The sequence below is a fragment of the Callorhinchus milii genome, unplaced genomic scaffold (genome assembly GCF_018977255.1).
Source record: "Callorhinchus milii isolate IMCB2004 unplaced genomic scaffold, IMCB_Cmil_1.0 Scaffold15, whole genome shotgun sequence".
Lineage (NCBI taxonomy): Eukaryota > Metazoa > Chordata > Chondrichthyes > Chimaeriformes > Callorhinchidae > Callorhinchus > Callorhinchus milii.
The window spans coordinates 16,159,363-16,179,895 of NW_024704756.1; the positions used below are offsets into that span (position 1 = coordinate 16,159,363).

A 20,533-nucleotide genomic window follows, 5' to 3' on the forward strand; every position below is an offset into this window, starting at 1 on the left:
GCTCAATGACTTATTACCCAACTTCACAAAGCAAGCCTGAGTCCCTCAACTGCAAGCTCATACAGAATTCTATGTTCCCCAGACATGAGGAGATTTTTTCCCATGTTCAAAACCTTCTTCTCCCTCTCCACTTCTCCCTAATTTGCCTGAGAAATACAGTAGGTGGGGCAGAGACAGGGAGCTTGTCAAACACCATTTGGTTCCGTGCAGCCACACTCACCCACCATTAAACCCAACTGGCATCACTTTTCCCACCATTCCAATGGAAGGTCACCCAAATACAAGTTTTCAGTTTATAGGAAAATGTCCCCCACTTCCATAATGTGATAGTTTTCCTTTATCCCCCAACAAAGGGGGAAAAAATTACATACATACGCACATGTGCACACTCACACACGTACAAAACACACACACACACACACAGGGCGAAGCATCGTAATTTTTCATCTGACAAGTCGACCCAATAATTATTCCATTATGGAAAGTTTGGAGAGGTGTCTCAGAGATGGAGTCCGTCCTGCAGATGATTTCTGAAGGTCGCTCTTTGTCAGTATATAATACTTCAGAGTCATTTCACTTAGCCCTTTCCCCAAATATGTCAGTTTAGTTCATTCTTTGGAGGCTGCATTTTCAAAATCTCTTTGAAAAACGTGGTATCTGCTTCGCTTACACCTGCGGCTAAGTCTTTGAAAGAAAGACTTGCGATTTTCTTCATACCTGAAACGGGTATTTGTGAAAACACAAGTCAGAAAAGCAGCAACACTGCAGTGATCTGTAACGTTGAACAGCACCTGGAAATTTGTAGTTGGAACTTTGTAGTTGGAGCTCTTTGTAGTTGGAACTGAAGACTTTTTTTTTAATATAAAAAAAGTTCTTCCAGCCGTGAATGAAATGTAGATCCAACGACAGCCTAAGAATAACGTAAAAATACTATCTGAATTTGGGTACTGCATCTCAAGCTGTTTGTAACATAAGATCTCAGACAGACCTAAGGACTAGCCTAGCTATACCTGAACTCTCCTTCCCTTCATCCACAGAATGAGAATCCTCGAGAAAGCGAAACAAAAATCGTGAGATAATTTCAACAGAAAATATTTTTTTTCTGGTGAGAGAAAATAAAAGGGGTGGGGTGGGGGGTGGGAAGAGACGCCGAGAAAAACAAAACGGAAAGGAGAAAAATAAGTGTTTACGGTTGATGAGGCATGGCATACCGTTGCCACGCCGACGTCAGGCCAACAGCCATCCGTCGACACGGCAACGGAAACTATCATCATAAAATGGTACAGTAATAGAGATAACTAGACCAGGAAGGGGACTGGTCCCCTGGGAAGAGGTCCACGGAGAGATCAAGTGACTGGTCACGCAAGTCATTGTCAGGAATAATGGTTGTACGGTGGCACAGGGTGAGCAATGCCATTCTGGTAGTGATGGTGCTGCCGGTGAGCTAGATACTCGGAGTAACTCAACGTCATCTTTTCGCTACGGTACCTGCAGAGAGGGGGAGAGGGAGAGAGAGAGGGAGGGAGAGAAAGATCCATTGAACAGCTTTTCACCATGTTGAAAGCATTCAAAATTGACAATGCATAGAGGATTCCCGACTAAAAACGGACTCACTGGAAAAATTGCCACTGGCTTAAAAATAGACCCTAATCTGTGTTTTTTTTAAAAAATACAAATATGTTGTATTACTACACTCTACATCACCAGTGTGTGATCACTGAAATTACGCTGTTAAATTGACTAACTCCTGGACTCCGTTCTCTTGAAAGGAAATACCTATGAAAATAATAAGACTACAGTTCACTTCCACATGATTTTGAAACATGCAACAATTAGTTCTTTAGAGACCCAAACATTCTTTAAAAAGAAAATGACAGGCCCAATCTCATTCATTCCCCACAGCACACATCAATTGACATCTCTGCTTCATGCAACATTTGTCAACCGCGCTCAACATTGAGATGCAACAGTGCAAACTTTATACATTACAACATTTAGGGCAGGAAAAGCAATGCTCTACATTGCTGACCATCAGAATGCCATTAGATTAAATTAGATGATGAATCCATATCTATCTATACGCATGGAACAGCCAATTCCTTTATTGGTTTTTCTTAAGCTCCTCTGATGACTCATTTGATGCTTTGTTTCCTACACTCTAAAGGCACATTAATACACTATCAACTTTTACAAGGAGACAGCACCTTTTGTGTACATTTTGTTCTCGAACTGAAGTACTGGATGGACGGTAGGTGAAAGGATTTGCAGACGAGCTGCTTTGGTCAAACATTTATAGAAAAAGCGGGACAAAGAACGTTTCCTGGCAAACATATTCATCAGGGCTTCCTGCACTGAATCAGCATGTAACTCACTTTAAAATGATGCATTAAGAGCAGGCAGGCAGTGTACTTGGGTTTGATGTAATTATAGGCTCAAACAAAACAGAGGCATTATTTACTGAACTCAATTGATACTAATCACTGCTGATTTAAGTAGCTCGCACATACTCTCTCTCTACCACAAGCACAAAGGCCACCCACAAAAATTTTGTTTAACCTCGGACTTTTTGGAGCTTCTGCCCTCTGTCGTTAAAGCTATAATTTGGCCCCATTCCCGACGATAAGATTTACAATGTTGATCATTCCATTTCATGGTTGATCGTGCTTTCCAGAAAGCGTACTGTAGCCCATCACTGAGAAACACGCCAACCAAACTTGATCGGCTAAATTTACTTGTCAAGACAAGGTCACACGTGGCTTCTGATGGACGGCCATAATGTCGCATAAGGACCGGCTGATCAAGGCAAGGAGAATGTTTAGCTCTCACCCGTGGTTCAATAATTTTATTAGTCTTTACTAACTTAATGCATCCCCAGACCTGCTGACCCAAGACTCAACTACTTGGCTCTAGCTTCAGTACTAGCAAACTGGGAAGATGAACATTTTAGCAATTTAATGAGTGAAAATGTTTGAAGTCTTGAAAAGTTTTAAGCTTCTTCCCTCAGTGTTGACCGGTGAATCTCCTGGGTCACTGATTTAGCCATTAGAAGGTGCCCAACCGCAGCTCGATGGACTGAAAGCCCTACTCTCGTTCCCTTCAGTCAGTGATGTCAAGTTACATTTGATTCAAGACAAATGGAACATTTTGTGCAAAAACAATATCCAGGAAATGTTTGATCCATTTGCGGAGAAATATGGAAAAACAGGATTTCCTTTGCCAAACACGCTTTCATTTAGAAAAATGCAGCACAATTGAAAACTTCTCTAAGCGGCTGAAGCTACTGATGCAGAAGTAAAACTAGATCAGCAAATTAACACATTAGCATTTTAAAATGTATAACTCTTCCAAAGATATTTCGACTTATTGGAAAAGTTAAGTGGAAACGCATTCCCCTTTAATAGGGTTGCCCATCTGGCAAGTTGTCTTTGGAATCTATTTATCCAACACAAATGGCACTGAAAGCCATTTTTCTCTAAAGATGAGCCAAATTAAAGTTTAGATAGCTGCTGGCAGTGTAAAACTGAGAACCAGCATGGGCGAACTCATCCTGACAAATGTTGCCATTCAGCCAATAATACCCCTTTTACTACATACACAAGGCCTTACTAAATGAGATTACTGGAATTCATTCAGTAAAAACATCACATACTTAGGTGCAACATTTAAGTGTGCAACTCTAATTCACTGACACCAAAGAGCAATATCTATGAAAGCACCTAAAAATCAACACACCAGTTCAGTTTACTTTCTATTAGGTATTTTGATGCAAATGTAATCCAAGCATCAACATGAAATGGGTATTTTTTGTTAATAAAAGTACAAGCTCTTAACTTGCTGCAGTGTTTGGTCAGAGTACATGCTGATTTCTGGAATTTCTGAATAGCAAAGCAGATCAGAATAATCTCCAAGGCACATTTGAGTAGCTTAAGTCCTAACTGATATATTTACAATTTGATCTTGTGGAGATTGTGCAATTAAAACAAAATCTGGTATTGTACCTGGTCAGTTTAATGGTCTTCCTGAAGTCACTACTAATGGGAGCTTTGTAACCTCCCTTTCGTAATAAGGAATCTATGGTCTGAATGTGGTCCCAGCCTGCAGAAAAAGGGGGAGGAAGAGAAAGGGTAAAGTAGGAAGGGGTAAATTGAATATATCACACTGAACAGATAAAAGGAGCATCAGGCCAAAGGTTGCAATGCAATCGCTTTGTTCTTAAACAAGCATATCGAATGTACAATCAAGGGTGCTTAAATTCACAAAAGCAGGTACTGAGCAAGTCATTTTAAAATTGGGAATAATGTGGAGGGAAAGTTTTAATTAAAGTACGTAAAGTGCAACATTGACCTTGCTCCTTCGCAACCTCCGGCAGGTACGTGGCGGTGCGCTTTGATCCTTTTTCATTGATGAATTCTATTCTAATGCCATGTACACCCACCTGGAAGAGATCGGCAGCTTCATTAGAATATGAAGATCTGTAAGAATTAAATCTAACTGGTTTTTAGCACAAATCATCTCAGCAGTTTTAGTTAAAGCAGCTTTCCCAGGCTACTTCTCCCCACCAACCCTATACGGTTTTGCCTCGTTACCAAACCCAACTTCTGGGCCCGTGAGCAACACAACATTTCACAAGAAAAGTCAGTCAATAATGAAATTACCAAAATAGTTCAGTGCCAAACCAAATTGTTCACATTTTTTGCACATACACCAACAAACCCAATGAACTGCACCTTTAAACTGTATAAAGGTGATCCACTTAAGTGCAGTGATGTACAGGAAAATATTTTTTTGAGCAATATTGGAAGAAAAATGTTAGTAACTAACCAGTAGAGATTGGAACTGAAAAATAATAAGCCCTTTTATAAAAGGATTAAAAAACTAAAATCCACTGTGCCTGTTACTGGAAGGGTGAAATTCTATAGAAATATGGATTAGGCTTTGAAGAGTCACCACATGGCACAGAGGACACAAGGCACAATTTTCCAACCACTAACAAATGGTAGGGTCAGAAACTACAACTGGGACAAAGAAGACTGACGATTCACCTACACAAACCCACTGCAGCTTCAGCAGCCGAGCAATTTGCAGCCCCCGTACCAGTAGTAAATCAGACTAGAATTAGCTCAGTGCCACCAAGCGCTTCCTACACAATCGACTGACACAACAGTTGTTCTTGTTCCATCCAAAGCAGAAATATCTTTCGGTATTTTCCAGCCTCTCAGCCCTGTTCGGTTTGCCATGCACCAAGGTCAAGACTGAAGGTGCGGAACTACCCACTTGAACAGAAAGCTTAAGGTTTTCCCCTCGAGTCGGAAACCAGATTTGTTTAGCTAACGCAACACCTGCCCATATTACAGTCCAAGCCACCAGCCACAAACTAAACACAGCGGCATGGAATGTAAACTGTTACAAAGATCACTCATTCAAGAGCTACCAGGCCACATTCTTCAAATTCAGATGTCTAAATATTAAGGGTAAAGAGGAACCACAATCTTTAGGATGCCAGTCTTTAAGCTCTAACGACATGTGGTTGTATGGCCATTCCCATATTCTATATGGCATTCAACTTTAGCTTGTACCCACGCTTAATTTTGCTGGACATTCCCCAATTTTGGGACTATATGCTGTAATCAATTCAGCCTTTGATTTAAAAAAAAAAATCTTTGTAATCTAATTCCCTCGATATGAAGCAATTTATAGATAGTTTATGAGCACCGTTCTCGCTTGGTCTCAAAGTCTACTCGACATCCACAGTACAAATACAAACGGAGGGAGAGACACACAGAGACAGATAGAGAAAGAGAGAGAATGCGCACATAATACACAAGATGTTATTCACACACAGAAAAGGTCAAGCGGGACAGGTGCTTGTGCTCTTAAAAGACATTGAGCACCAGGTTTTATTCCCCCCAGGTGGGCTACACTGGCTTCAGCTTACTAACGAGGGCAAACAGATATCAGGTAAAAGGAAACTGATAACTTTCACTTGAAGAAATGTTGCCACGACCATAGGAGAATGCAATTCCACGATTAATTCAGGTTATTTTAATGCGAACTCCGATCAAGGTTTTCAGCGAGTTCTTCACTGTACGACTCAGTTTGTAAATGACTTACCTCCCACTCCAAATAATCTCCAACATCTTCAAAGTTGGTGAGAAGTGACACGGAGCAGAAAAGCCGCGGTAGCTCTTCCCTCGTCATTGGAGGAAAGCGGCTATCTTTAAGGGCACTGGAAAAACAGAAAGTTATTGAAAACAAAACCTGGACCACTGCAAAAAATCACCTTATAATTCACTCCCGTTAACAATATTCAGACAGAAAGCACATCTGTGGACGAGTGAGCTACCAATTTCTAGCAATTTTAGTTTCTGAACAATCCCAAGGAGGACTATTTTATAAGCATGGTTTGGTTACGATATTATTGCTAACAATTCATATCTTAAAAAAAGTCTTCCTCTAACCCCCTTTGAAAACATTCCCTCACAGTGAATTGGATCAGGCCAGCCTTCTGAGAAACTCACCCCTCGTTTAAAACGTATTCCTCAGGCTTATTTTCATTAAACCTCTCTCTCTATACACACATTTAATTTCTGCAACTTGATACATATGGGATATGGCAAATTAAATTGCCGAATTCTCTGCAAAAAAGGCCCATAGAGCAAAACAAGATCATTCTATCTATAACATTGTATATATATATATATACACACACACACACTGGACAAACATTGCTTCAATATTTTAGTATATTTTCTACAATGGCAAATGGACACGACAGAGGATTCCTGAGGCGAGCCAGTTTTCATGACATGAATGATGTAGTTTAATTGTTAAAAATAAAAGGTTGCTTGTAGGACGGCAGTTCTGACACTGGCATGGAGGTGGTTTTAACGCTGGAAGGTTAATTGCTTGATTAATCTGAAAATTATTTTGCATTTTAGCTGTCAATTTAGCCTCCAATGGTGGTGTGAGTAGAGCAAACATTTTGTGCTCGCGCATTTTGATACACACTTCGGAAGCAATAAAAATTAACAGTTTGATCCCAATAAAGCAATGACTATAATATTACCAATTTATTCTGGAACTCAGCCCACCTGGCTACAGCACCTTGTAAACATGAGCAACAAGTGATGGTTGGACACTGTCTGAGATTATGAAATACAGTATTAAAGACTTCTAAACATAGCACTCCTGATGCTTTGTGATGAGCAACAAACCCCCCTTTGATCCAGCTCCACATCTCTGAAGTGTCTTTGCCATTGACCTAAGCTTTTTAATGCTGACAATCCTACAGTTGAGCAAACTCCCAACATGGCAAGGTTTAATGTTGGGTTTACACCGTGGACCTGTCTACCAGAACCAACACAACAGGAGAAGGCAATGGCCTATTTTCAGTTCCACCACCACCTCTTTTCTTCTCTAATGTTAGCCAACGGATGGAGGGGTTTCTTCCCAACAGTAGCAGGAAAAGGATTTCACAACAAACACGAGGCGTGGAAGGGCCTAAAAGTAGTTTTTCCTCTCTAAACAGCAGTTTTCATGACAGTTGCATTTCAATTAGCAGAGATGATTTGAACCTTATAATCTCTATTTACAGTTTGAACAACAAATACACTGAACCACCTCAGGCAATTGTTCGTTTAGCCAGCCAATCTCAGGGTTTAACTTCAGCTGCTATGACCCACAAGTGAAGCGGAGATAATAGCAGGCAAGGGAAATCCCTCTTAAGGGCCCTGAACTTAATCTGCATCACTGAAATGAACACTCGTAACACTAGAGAAAACGTGGCCCATAAGTCTAAACCTAGCAAGTCTCAATTGAGTTGATTTCGAATCGACAGCTGCGTTTAGGTCACTTCAGCTGAGATAACTACATGTCATCACTACAGAGGGGAGCTGCATGGGCCAGAAACACAGTGGATTCATCTGACCTAAAGCACCTCAGTCACAGCTCTGCTGTCTTCTGAGAGTGCACTGAACTTAACCTTTAACATTTCCAGAGCCATCTTCTGATTAATGACTTTCACCTTAATACGTTTGACCGTGGTCTGTCTGATGGCTATTTTAAACAAGTGTCTCTTTTCTTGAGCAGAAGTTCAGAGAAGCTGCCAGTGTTGCTCAATGCAGGAGGGGCTGTAAAAGCCACAATGAATGAATACTAGCCTTCACTATTGCAGTGTGAAACGTTATCCGGTTTAACCAGAGATAGTAGTTTGTCTCATGCAAAAAAACAGCAAAAATTCAATATTTGCTCCCAAAGGAAGACAGCTTACAACTAGAATATTGTTTGAAGCATTTACTGTTCTACAGCTTTGCTCAGAGTAGTTTGTGTTTGCAAATTTCCTGTAATGATGCTTCTGAAGGATTTTTAATGGAACTATTCACTGCTTTTAATACCCAGTGAATGAATTTTCAGAAGGAAAAAGGTACAACTCTAGAGGAAGTGCACTCGCTCAATCGAAAAGTCACACGATCCTAGAAGTTATAAATGGAACTACACATCACCTCTTGTTCCCAGGTTTCAGGTTACAAAGTGGAAGAGGAGGCAAGGCAAAGGAGGCACTGCATAGGGCAACACAAAACATATTTTTTTTTGTATGTTTTACTGTTCTCAAGACTGTAAAAATGTACCTTTGAGTCAATGAGCAACTGGATTGAAAGCAATCATTTCATTTAAAGCATTTTCTGCATTTGCCATTTTGAACCACACTCCCACGAGTCAATGATGGAACTAGGGCAAGTGCCCAAGTTTAATTATACTCAGTAAACACACACGTCAGTTGATTTTCTGCAGACCATTAATGTGAAATGCAAACAATCTAACAAGGTTTAATTTGAGACAATAACTTGGTTTCCACTCTAAATATTATCAGATGTTTCTTGGTCATTTTACAGATGCATCAATACATCAACCATGATAAGCATCACATTGATAATTGCACCACAGTGTATTCAATAAAAGGAATATGCTGAATATACACCAGGGACAATCCATGAGTTTCTAATTTTAAACTCATCTAACAAAACAATTCTTGGAAATGCTGATCGTTTTATTGGTAATTCTCAATAAGATCTCCACAATCCAAAAGTCTAGAATTCCTGGCTCATGGCTTTTTTCTGCCCTCAACCAAAAAAAATTATATTCTTCTCTCCACATATTCAGAATAACTCAATTACAGAACTCATTCAGGATGGGAGAAAGATGTAAAGGAAAAGTGAACTGTTGGTAAATCCTGAAATGATTTACAACATCTGGCTGATGTGAAAGGCACTATATCAAATGTAAGGATTTATGACTGATTAAACACATATGATCCATTTGCCTTTGTACATACATTACTTATACAGAACTGTTAAACTTGACTCATCCTGGGAAGATAAAGGTTAAACCTCCTGCACAGGTGGCCAAGAATGTAAAGAATTATTGCATTTATTACAGCAGCGTTCACATCAAACAGCTTCAGAGTTTACTGTATGTGTGGTGACAGCCTATTTTGCAGGTGAACACAATGAAAGAGTGTTGATCTCCACACTTGTGGTTCACCCCATCAGCTTAATTAAAATAAGTTAATTAAAAAGCCAAAGGGGAGGAGACAGAATTTCAAATTGCAATGTTCTACTTGGCAAGTTGAAAAGGAAAAACTCGGTGTTTGTCAAGATAGATTCTTTCAGAAACGCAATAAGACATGACCTGGTCAAATACCAAAATGGCTGCAACTTTAATGACAAGAAACAAACAAAACAAACTTATTCCACAAGCAACAAAATGATCCAAAGCAGTGAATAAATTCAATGTCCAAATTGCCACCTTTGAATCACAGGGCAAATTAACACTAAAACTATGAACAAGACCTGGATGATCATAAAATTGAACAGTGTATTTAATGTAGAATGCTAGTTGGGCAAACACGGCAGGTAATCTGCCCATAAACAGGTCAAGTTAAACATTTGAGTAAAAAGTACAAACTGAAAAAAAAGAATTACATGTGAAGGTGTTTATACCAGACTCTAGTTTTCAGGCATTTTAGCAATTACCAGAGACGAGTCAATTAGCTCCACGTAATATCAACTACAGTGGGTCTGAATATTATAGGATAATATAAACCCGTGCCTTCAAACAAGGGAGCACTTAGTACAGAGCAAGCCACAACTCGCCTGGATTCCACGGGTCACTCATTCAGCTAATAAACTGAACACTAAACACATATTTTCACAGTTGGATTGCTACCACAAACAATGCCGCAAACAGAACCAGATCAGAATTTTTTTTGATCAAATTTAAGTTCAGAACCAGGCAGCCGGCTGACTCAGCAACAAGATAATTAGTAATTTAATTAACTCATTAAAGCTGCACTGCCTCAATCAATTCTCTAAGCATAGGATGGAGCTAAAGCAGCTTACCTGGTAATGGCTGGGGTGAGGGGGGGGGGGGAGGAGAAATCATTCAAAATGATCAGCTTTAAAAGGTTAATTTTTAGATGTGGAAGTAGAAAACTAAGCCTTGTAATACAGGCAAGACTGATCTCTGCTCTTTACTGCTAAGAAGCAACAACAACAACAAATTACATTTACACAGCATCTTTCACGCCGGGAGGATATCCCAAGGCATTGGACAGTCAGGAATTTGGATCAGGAGAGATGGAGGGCAGGGAGGGCATGGGTAGGAGGATGGCTGAAGCAATGGTCAAAGAGGATGGTCTTGAGACATGCCTTGAAGGAGACAAGGGAGAGACTGTGGGATAGAGTTCCAAAGGGTGGGGGCAGAGAGGCTGAAAGTCCGAACGCCAATGGTGAGGCTGGCTACGCGATGGACGTAGAGCAGGCGGGAGCCAGTCAGGAATGAGTGAAAAACAGATCTCAGTATAGAAACTAGTCCCATTGCTCACCCAACAACAGTAAATCGCCACCTTCAAATGTAATCACAGCAGGAGAGAGAAAAAAAGATGTTTACAGTCAAGCTGCTTCAGCCCTATCCAGAAAAATACAGGCATCAAAGCTCTTTTTTAACAAAAATAAATAAGACATTACTCAGCAATATTTTTCGCTCATGCAAGAATAGCTTTAACAGGTCAAGTGACAAGGTTGCCAAATTTGCCAATGAGCTGGTGCCCATTTCCTGGAATTAAATTGGAATTCAGCCTGTGTAAGAAAACAAGAAGATGGCAGGGGAGAGTTGGGTTTTCTGGTAACTTGTAACCTTTCAAAGATTAGACTACTGTACTATGGCTGTCCTTTGAGGGTAACTGAAGGTAGTGTATCTATAAACTGTTCTAGAATCTCAAGGGTGCTAAATGCATCTTAACCTACCCCACTCCTCATTTTTATCTGCACAAAGAGATACCTATGCTGATTTACATTTGACCGCCTGGGTCAAATTATTATTTTTAATATAATTTGTTAATGGAGTGGCTGTGAGAACATGGGGATTTTTTGGGCTTTATATATAATTCTAAGGGATGAATGTCTTGCCCGGGTGGGAGGGCACAAATTGGACAACCTGAATTATCAGTAAGCATGCTGGTGTGAGAAAGCCCCAGTGTACTTCACTGCGGGCACTTCACAATCAGCTGTCTACAAGACAGGTTAGCTTTCAACAAATGGGCAGTGCCTCACTACTGAAGAGTTAGCGTAAAAAGTTTTCTGGGATGGGAGCTCAAAAGCAGCAAATCTGATCAGGCCCCAAAGGCTAGCACACATCCTGATGTAAAGTAAGGGAGAGTTGCAGAAAGGGAGATGGGAAAGAAAACAAGAAACAAATCTGTACAACACTCCTAAGTACTCAACTTTTACTGCCAGCTCCACTCCTTAAGTGTCCTTTTACCTATAAAACATTAAATGCACAAAGCTCATCAGCAATGAGTTTTGAATAGCTACAATTTTAATTTTTCAGCCATATTGTAGGCAAGTCTATGAAAAAAGATCTAGCATTTGAAAACATTGGGAGAGATATAAAAAAAGATTTACACTGACTAAGCCAAAGACTAAATCTGGAATTAAGCAATACTGACAAGGAATGTGCATTGCATGTTTTGACCATAATAGCATTCATTTTGGAATGAGAAAGTACGAAGCCAAATCTCGGGCATGGTAAACCCAACAGGCACGTATTCTCATCTGTTACTATCATGATTATACACAGAATAGTTATAATTTAAAGTAAACTCAATGGGTGTGGAGGAAAGGATCCTGAAACAGCAGCACTGGTGCCATCAGAATGCAGACTGATATAGTTGCCCCGAGGATTTGTGGCCACTATTCATGTTGTGTGCCAGCCAGAATTGCAGTGAGAAATCAAGTGGCAATTGTTCCTACCTACTCACATGAGCAAGTGTCACCATTTCCCTGCACCGACATTATAATGGTGCCTGTCCCTGAAAATTAAACTGCACCTGCCATACGCTGGCCCTCATCTACCTGAAAGAAGTCCAAATGCTCTTGAATTTGCCTTCAGGATTTAAAGTGAATCAGCTGTGTGTGTTTATTTTACTGGTTAACAATTCCCTCAGTAATGATCCACAAGGAGTGGCTTACATTTTTTTTAGAAAAAGGGCCTTAAACATTGAAATTGGGTTCATATTCATAAATTTATTTCACTAGCACCAAATTGTTCAGGTGCTCACCCACAAAACATACAACTTGGTGGGAAGTGTGGGATCATTCAAATTGGTGCATTTTATTCAAAGATTAACCCTGTCTGATCTTGAAGACGCCTTATTGATATTGAATAATTGCCCCCGCTTCTTGAATCAGATATTTCTGAACGTAATCTGCTAGGGACAAGTTAGAAACACAAAAATTGTATGGGAGAAAAATGCTGGAGAATGGAACTAATGGATAGGTCTTTAAAAGAGCCAACACAGGCACAGCAGGGCAAAATGGCCTCCGCTTGTGTTGTCAATTTCTATGGTTAGAAAGGGCACTAAAGTGGACTCAGAACATAGCCAAATTATAGCTCACACAAAATATTTGCTGCTCTTTAGAATTACACAATTAAAAATTCACTTACTAAAACCATAAGAAAGTCAGTACGGTGCTTGCCTCATTTAGAATCCATCGGACGCAACTGCTGTATGCCTTGGGGCCCATATTATGCAAAGAATCCAATACATTTATACACACACACACACACAAATACACTTAGAGGAAAATCTCAAAATAAATCAAGACTTAAAGTTGTGGCATCTGGCTTGACCAGATGCAAAGGAATTTTAAGCCCCATGGTATGAACTTTCTACACGGCAATAAAAATGTAAAAGTCATTTGGTCAAAGAACTAGAATTTTAGAGGAATGACCTTGGTTTCAGCACTTCTTTACAGTTCGAGCTTTTTGATCCCACACAGGAAGCCTGATCAGACAGCATATAGTAGCAGAAGAAAAAGGGCACCAGTACCAAAATTCAATTAATCTGAAACTGTGATGTTGAGCCTTAAAATAACTTTAGTTACTTAAATTCCACAGCAATACAAACACAGCTTTCACAATTCTCACTTCCTCGAGCAGTTTCTTTACAACTTTGTTGCCCACCTTATTTCAATCATAAGAATTTGCTAGGTGAAAGACCAAGGTCCATCCAGTCCGCCTTCCACTATCCTGGCAGTCGCTTGACATGTCGTGTCCCAAACTATATATTGTATCCTGAAGTATTATTTTCTAACAGAAACCTATCTAATTTGCTCTTGAAAGAATCAAAACTTTCTGCTTCTACCGTCATTCACTCGCTCTTTATATAACCTCTTGCTCCTTTCATCAATCAGGTCACGACAATATCTAAGAGGAGACTTGGAACTGTTAGAGAATCTGAAAAGATCAGTGCAATGTATTCCAAGAACAAGCACATATGCTACACGTTCCACAAGTAACATGCAGCGGTGACTTAGCATAACCAGGCAGAAAATGCAATCGTGAAATACTGAAACGTGAATAGTTTTGAATTACCATTAAAAAAGTGTTGCTCCACTGTTGTCACAGTGAACAGTGCTAAGCAGAGCGGATAGTAAAAAAGATTTTAAATGTTTTTTTAAATTTCAATTTAGTTGTACATTCAAACAATGTGCAAAATACTACATTTAATTTTTTTGACACGGTCAAGTATTCATTTTTGGCACTGAATAAGATTTGAGATTTCAAACCCAGTTCCAGAATTAGACTCATAGGGCAGTTTTCAGTATTGATGTGCATAAGTACTCCGAGACTCGGAGTGAAGGGTGACATATAAATGCAATTTGTTGTTGTATTTAATGCAGCATAGAATAGATAGACCCCCGGAATACCAGCCCCAAACATTGTACAAATAACCACACATTCATTATTGTAGTAAAGTTAAGTGTACCCACAGGAAACTGACTCGATTTTCATACCCAGTGGTGAATGCCAACATAAATATTTGCTGCCTGCTTTCAAACCATTACTAGCAGCTAGGGATTACCTATCTATCCTAAACTCCAGTCTCCCTATGACTAATGCATTTGAAGAATATTTAGTGAATTCGTTTTTTAAAAAAAAAAGAAGTTCCCTTCAGATTCAATCAAGGGAAATACTTTTTCCAAATATAAGCTTGCTGTAAATCAGAAAAGAGTCAAGTGACCAATGACTCAATTTAAAATCAATTAGACGGAGTGCTTTTACAAACAGTGCTCGCAGAGTGGATATTGAGCTCAATTCAGATTTTCCAAATTTACAGTATTTAACGCAAACAAGCTTGGACAACCAGTGCAGCAAAACTAACCACTTTAATTCAGAAACTTAACACCCTCAATCACCTATCAGCCATAATTTCTGTTTTCACAACTGACATATTTCACCATAATTTCATAGATAAACTTACTACTAAAACCTGAATCTATTGGAAGCAGTTCACACTCTTCTAAATGAACTGGTCGTTTTCATAACCATTTGCAATTTACAATACACATACACACATAGCTGTGAACGCGCCTACATGAATTTTTCTGGTAGCATTTTGTAAACACTACTTGTTCTCAATGAATATTTGCCAATTGCTGAGCTAAACTAAATAGAGCTTAGAGAATAGATATTTTGGATTCTCAAATGCAAATATTAGCCACATGCACACCATAATTGAGATCAAAACATTTCAGACATCCCAATCAACAAATTCTCATCACTTTCTCACTGTTCTGGCTGTCAATGCTTGAGGAACCAACACCCAGAGTTTAAGCAGTTGTGCAACAGCAGCTTTTGTTTACGGAAGAGGGAAGGAGAACGAGGAAAGGTGAAGCAAAGAGTCTTAATCTATACCCAACCCCATAATATTGGGTGATGGGCGCATCAGCAAGTGCTGTAGATTTGCTATAATGCAAGATACCCATGGACATGTAAAAATAATCTTTGCAATTTATACAGCGCTTTTCACGTCTTCAAGATGTCTCAAAGCGCTTCACAGAATATACTGTAAAGTGAATTGACTGTATAAATGCGGTAGCCGATTGCGCACAGCAAACAATCGTGGATTGAGTGACTAAATTGTTATTTTCCCCAAAGTTCAGCAAAGATGTTTTTTCTCTACATGTACAAGTGTTCATTTCTCTGAGCCTGAAGGAACAGAAGAGAATACACAACCCTGAAGCCTCTCTGCCTCCTAAATAAAAAGCCGCCAGAACAAACCAGTCTGGGTTTCTAACCAATACAAACTACAGTCGGTGTTCAGATCCAATTCCTTTGCTTCCCAAAGCAGCAGTCACACTTCAATCTGACCACTTTCACATACAGCTTAAAATAGAAAGAGCAACTTCCCGATCAAGTCAGCAAAACCTGGACCAAATGAGCTTCCATTACATGAAGCTGTGCCTGCTTAGATGACAGTAAAATTGCACAGGACAGTCTCTGCTAACAATTCACATAGCTGCAAGTGCCACTGGAGCCACAACAGGAGCTGAAAGTGCAAGTGGAGGGGGGAAAAAGAACAGCCAAATCAAATTATGGATATCAAAGAAACCAATTTCCTACAAGCTTATAAAACAGGGGTTTGTACTCAAAATATACCACAGGTAGTCATTTTTCTGAAACATGCTATAATTTACTGTGGGAATTCCAAATGTGGTTCAGACACCTTTACTAGAGTCAACACAATATAAAAGTAGAGGATCCTTTGCCCTGGGTCACCTCCTTACAAAATAGTCGTCAGAGATTCAAACAAGCTGTCATCCACGTTAATTACTTTGTAAGCGCCTGCTTGAAGCAAGAAAGAGGCAAAACTCACCTGGTAAGAGTGTACTCCCTGAGTCCTGAATGCAGGTTCATGGCAGAAAAAGTACCTATGCATCCCCGCAACCGCTTATCACGGCCAATCTTCCACGTCACAAATAATGGGCTGGAAAATAAATTGAAGCACATGAGCACCAGGATAAACTGATTACACAAGTTCCGTTCCTGACAGAAGTCGCACTTAATCTCCACAGTGTGTCGTTGCAGAAATTTCACTGCCCGAGTGTCCTCTGATTGGAGACGAGGCCGAAAGTTTACATCACCAAGTTGTCTTGAGTAAATTGATGCTCGTATCAAGCTGGCTACTGCAATTTGACACGTTTCAGGAAGGCCAAAAAAAGTGACAGCCATGTTTGCAGTAAGTGCAGATATTTGCCCCCACAACTGAAATTGTCAAATTATACAGGATAGGAACAGGTCATGGAAATAAGCCACTCATGACAAGCTAAGACCGAATCATGTGTAATATTTTCCTGCAGTCTTTCACTTCCTTATCCTAAAAAATCAATTTTACTACGTTAGTTGCATTACTTTGACCAATTTCATTAAAGTGACTAATAGGAACGGGATGGAGTTCACACTTGAATCGCCAGTATTGTATATTAATTGCTATTTGTATAGTTGGAGGCCCAATATTTAGTAACATATCAACATGGTCCAAGATCAACTGGTCAAAATTAGCCCCTTTATATGCGAGCTCACGAGACCTGCTGACCCAAGGAATTTCCAGCACAAGACGGATCTGGTAGCCCTGCCCGCTAGTTATTCAACAGTAAGCAAGGAATCAAATACAACTAAGCAATTCAACACAATTTGCTCCACAGGTTTAAGGCCAAATGCGATATTTGCATTTCAGTTTTCATGTTCTTTCTATAAAAAGTTGCATCATAGAGAGCTCCAACCCACTGACTACACACATGACTGCTAATACACAGCTTTTCAAATCAGATGAGAAATCACCATTTCCTTAAAAAATCTTTGACAATTTGGGGGGAAAGAAAGGAAGGGAGAAAATGGGCGGTTACAAAGCAATATTGCAACTCAGTCGATGTAGAATCATCCAGATCAACTGGTTTCCAAGATGGAATCACTTGTTCACGAAACACTTACTAGAATTGACTTCCAAACTTAAAAAGGAACTTTTGTTGGAGTTTTCACAAATTTTATATTTCTGATCATTCACCACATCGCATTTCAAGCTCAGCCGTGTCACATTCTTACTTCAGAGCTCTGATGATTGCCCGTTCATTATCTGCATAGTCTAGCTCACGAGTCACTGACCACTGAAAAGATTGCATTCCCAGCCAAATTGAAAACGGTCTGAAGATCCATACAGAGATTCCGGTATGAAAGCCAGTTTTGTTAAAGCCTAAAGTATTTCGGCAACTTCCATAGGAGTTTTTTTTGTTGGGTATTTAAGGGTCTATCAGGCAGCCAAGATTGCTTATGTAAGCACTTGCACAGGAAGTTGCTTTGGCCACCCTGGGATTCTGGACCTCAGAGCTTGAGAATGCTCATGATGAGCGTGTCCAATCTGCAAATGTGGGACCCAGAACACAAATAGTGCAGGACATGTGGAAACGCTCGAGTAAACCAGAAAGAGAAAATAATCCTAGAAACAGGAAAGGAGAGAAGTAGTTATGGTTTGAAATATGTATTTAACAAAGGTTAGTACAACAAAGAAGCCATTGATGTATTTAGCGCTATACACATGTTATGTTGCTGCGGTTGGAACCCGATTTTGCATTAAACGCAATTAACATGTGCAAGATGGTGTAGTAACCTCCAGCATAAGTTTTTCTTTCTTCAGATACATACAGTTGTGTTTAGATTCAAACACAATTAATCCTTAATGTAATTAGCAACTAGCTTACTTGCTTCTCTAGCTTTGTGTCTGCAGTTGTAGTGAAGCCACCACACACAGCTAACTTTTCCAAAATGCAAACCAAAGCTGTGGATTTTACTTGCAGAAATCAAAGTGTGAATGTTTTGCTGAGCAAAAAAAAAGTCAGCAGGCATCACACCCTACTATAAAAAAAACTTCCCCTTTCTCCACCACCCATGTTTGAGCACATTTCAGACTCCTATTTCTATCAGAACAGAATTAATAATTTAGATGCTGATGTTAACTGATGACTTTGTTACACCAGAGCACTCTACAGGAGACCTTAAAAGCTAAGCTTCCTTCCAACAACATGCAATGATAAACGGTACAGCCAGGAGAAGGAGAACAAGGGTTCTCCCATATTGAGTTAGGTTCTTCCCTTCCTGTTTAGCTTATTTGGAGACAGGTCATTTAATTTGAGAATATGCCAACAGAATTGCTATTTCACCTCTGAGGCCTCCTTAAATTCATTCAAGACACGGGGATACGCGTCTATTGGCTATGTGTCATGTGAAAAGAGCTAGAAGCAGTTTTAAAACAGTTTTTATGGGTGTAAACCCTGAACGTTTCGCCCACAAATTACAGTCAATTCACTCTGAATGCTTTGAGACATCTTAAAAGACGGGATATCAAATGCAAGGATTATTATTAATAATATAATATTGCACACTCGCAGCATCCAGTGTGACTATAGAGGGCTCAGATTCCCATAAGCACTTTTGTTTTTAAAAGAAATGTGGGTTGATATACTGGTGAAGGCAACATACATCCTTGACCCAAGATCAATATAATTCACACACTTATTTTAGAATTTAAAAAAAAACATTTTTGAAGTTTCCCAACGAGGAACTCAGCAATTAACATTTAAATGGATTTCTTCCTTTTTTGTGTTTAGATTATGGTGAGACTGCCGTTTGATTTGAGAAGTTGCCAACAGAACAGAGAATGCAGTTACAAATTGTAGCTGCTACATCACGAGGGTGCCCATTGATAAAAATATCCAATGCAGAATCGAGTAGAGCTTCACAGAAGTCATTTGTCAGCATTACTTAGCATTACTTTGGAGATCATAATGTGCAAATAGATTTGGCACTCTGCCATACATTTGGAAGCACCAGCAGTTAAAAAAAAATAAATTCAATGACCTCCACCCATTCAGTTGTCAGGCAGCAGAACACAACCAGTAAGCACCAAATAACCTGGTGTAAAAATAAAATGTCCCTGGGTCAATTACCCATCTATTTAATTTAGGAAACTGCTGACCGTCTCACAACAGCCACACCCTTTTAACTGGTAGAAAATCTATTTTTCAACTCATGACTGAAGCTGCTTTTGAGCTGGCCATTGGGAGACACCTAGAGAAACTCCCAATTTTAGCTCGTCAAGGGAAGGGCTGCCCGCGCCTGTCCGCTTACAGATTAGAAACCACACTCGACAAACTTTTGAATGAAAACCACAGTTAAACTCATAAAGGAAGTGAATCGGTGTTTCCAATTGAGTCTGGTCCCATCTGCCCCTCCCCATTCCCACAACTATTATGTAACTAACAATGAGATTGAAAGGAAGCAAACTAGATATGGTGGGAAGTTCAGGAGAGCAGATTTAAGCAAGGCCTTATCTTATTTGGCTTTTCCAAAATATCTTTGGTCATAACAGGTCCAAGAATATAGCTGTCCAGTTGCGGACATTTGAGTGCTGTTTAAAAAAAACTTTTTTTCCCTGAATCAAGTCTTCACAGAATGAATAACCTATTCTGGCATCAGCTCATTCTGAAGCCATCAGTCCTACATCATGTTCGGAGAAGCTGACTCAGAGGATAGTAATTTAGACAAGGGAGTGTCTTAATGGCCGTCTGCATGACAACATCCACGTAACAGCATTACTAACCGGCAGTGCAACTCATCATGACAAGCAATTCACCAGACTGATAAATCAGCAAGGCTGTTAGTGATTATGACTGCCACAATCAGATTAGTGAAATGTTGCTATCATACCCTTTTGCAACCACATGTGGAAGCTCATTTCTTCGTATCGTCTTAATTCAGCTAACTAGTCAAGTTGTTTTAATTGCATTTTGGTCCCCAATGGCTACAACGAAGCATGCAGAGGTTTCTCACCATAAATATGAAACCCCACTTTGCACAGAAAATAGGAGCTCTACATACTTGGGGAGGACGACTCTCTTCTAAGTTACAAGGAGTAAAGTATTGCAGTCCCCCCACCCCTCCAGAGAGATGTGTGGAGCGCCTCCATAACAGCTCCACGAATACAAATGAAATTAAGCTTGAAAATGACGCATTACAAAGATTGTACTGTGGTGACTTTGATACAGGATAGCAGTATGAAGATAAAGCATGTCTTATACAATTTGCTTTTTGAATCACAGGTTTTGAAACCGAACCGCATAAAGCCTAAAGCCCATTGACA

At 39.7% G+C, this 20,533-nt stretch overlaps 1 protein-coding gene across 1 annotated transcript in view; it reads right to left on the reverse strand.

Annotated features, from left to right (window-relative positions):
- Nucleotides 1-665: 665 nt before the first annotated feature.
- Nucleotides 666-20,533, reverse strand: part of ammecr1 (AMMECR nuclear protein 1) — a 28,659-nt gene continuing 8,791 nt past the window's right edge. The window contains exons 2-6 of the mRNA XM_042340579.1: nucleotides 16,217-16,327; nucleotides 6,112-6,226; nucleotides 4,345-4,435; nucleotides 3,999-4,095; nucleotides 666-1,488 (exon numbers count right to left, since the gene is read on the reverse strand). Coding sequence (XP_042196513.1) covers nucleotides 1,374-1,488; nucleotides 3,999-4,095; nucleotides 4,345-4,435; nucleotides 6,112-6,226; nucleotides 16,217-16,327 — 529 coding nt within the window. The 3' untranslated portion in view covers nucleotides 666-1,373. The remainder of the gene's footprint in view (nucleotides 1,489-3,998; nucleotides 4,096-4,344; nucleotides 4,436-6,111; nucleotides 6,227-16,216; nucleotides 16,328-20,533) is intronic.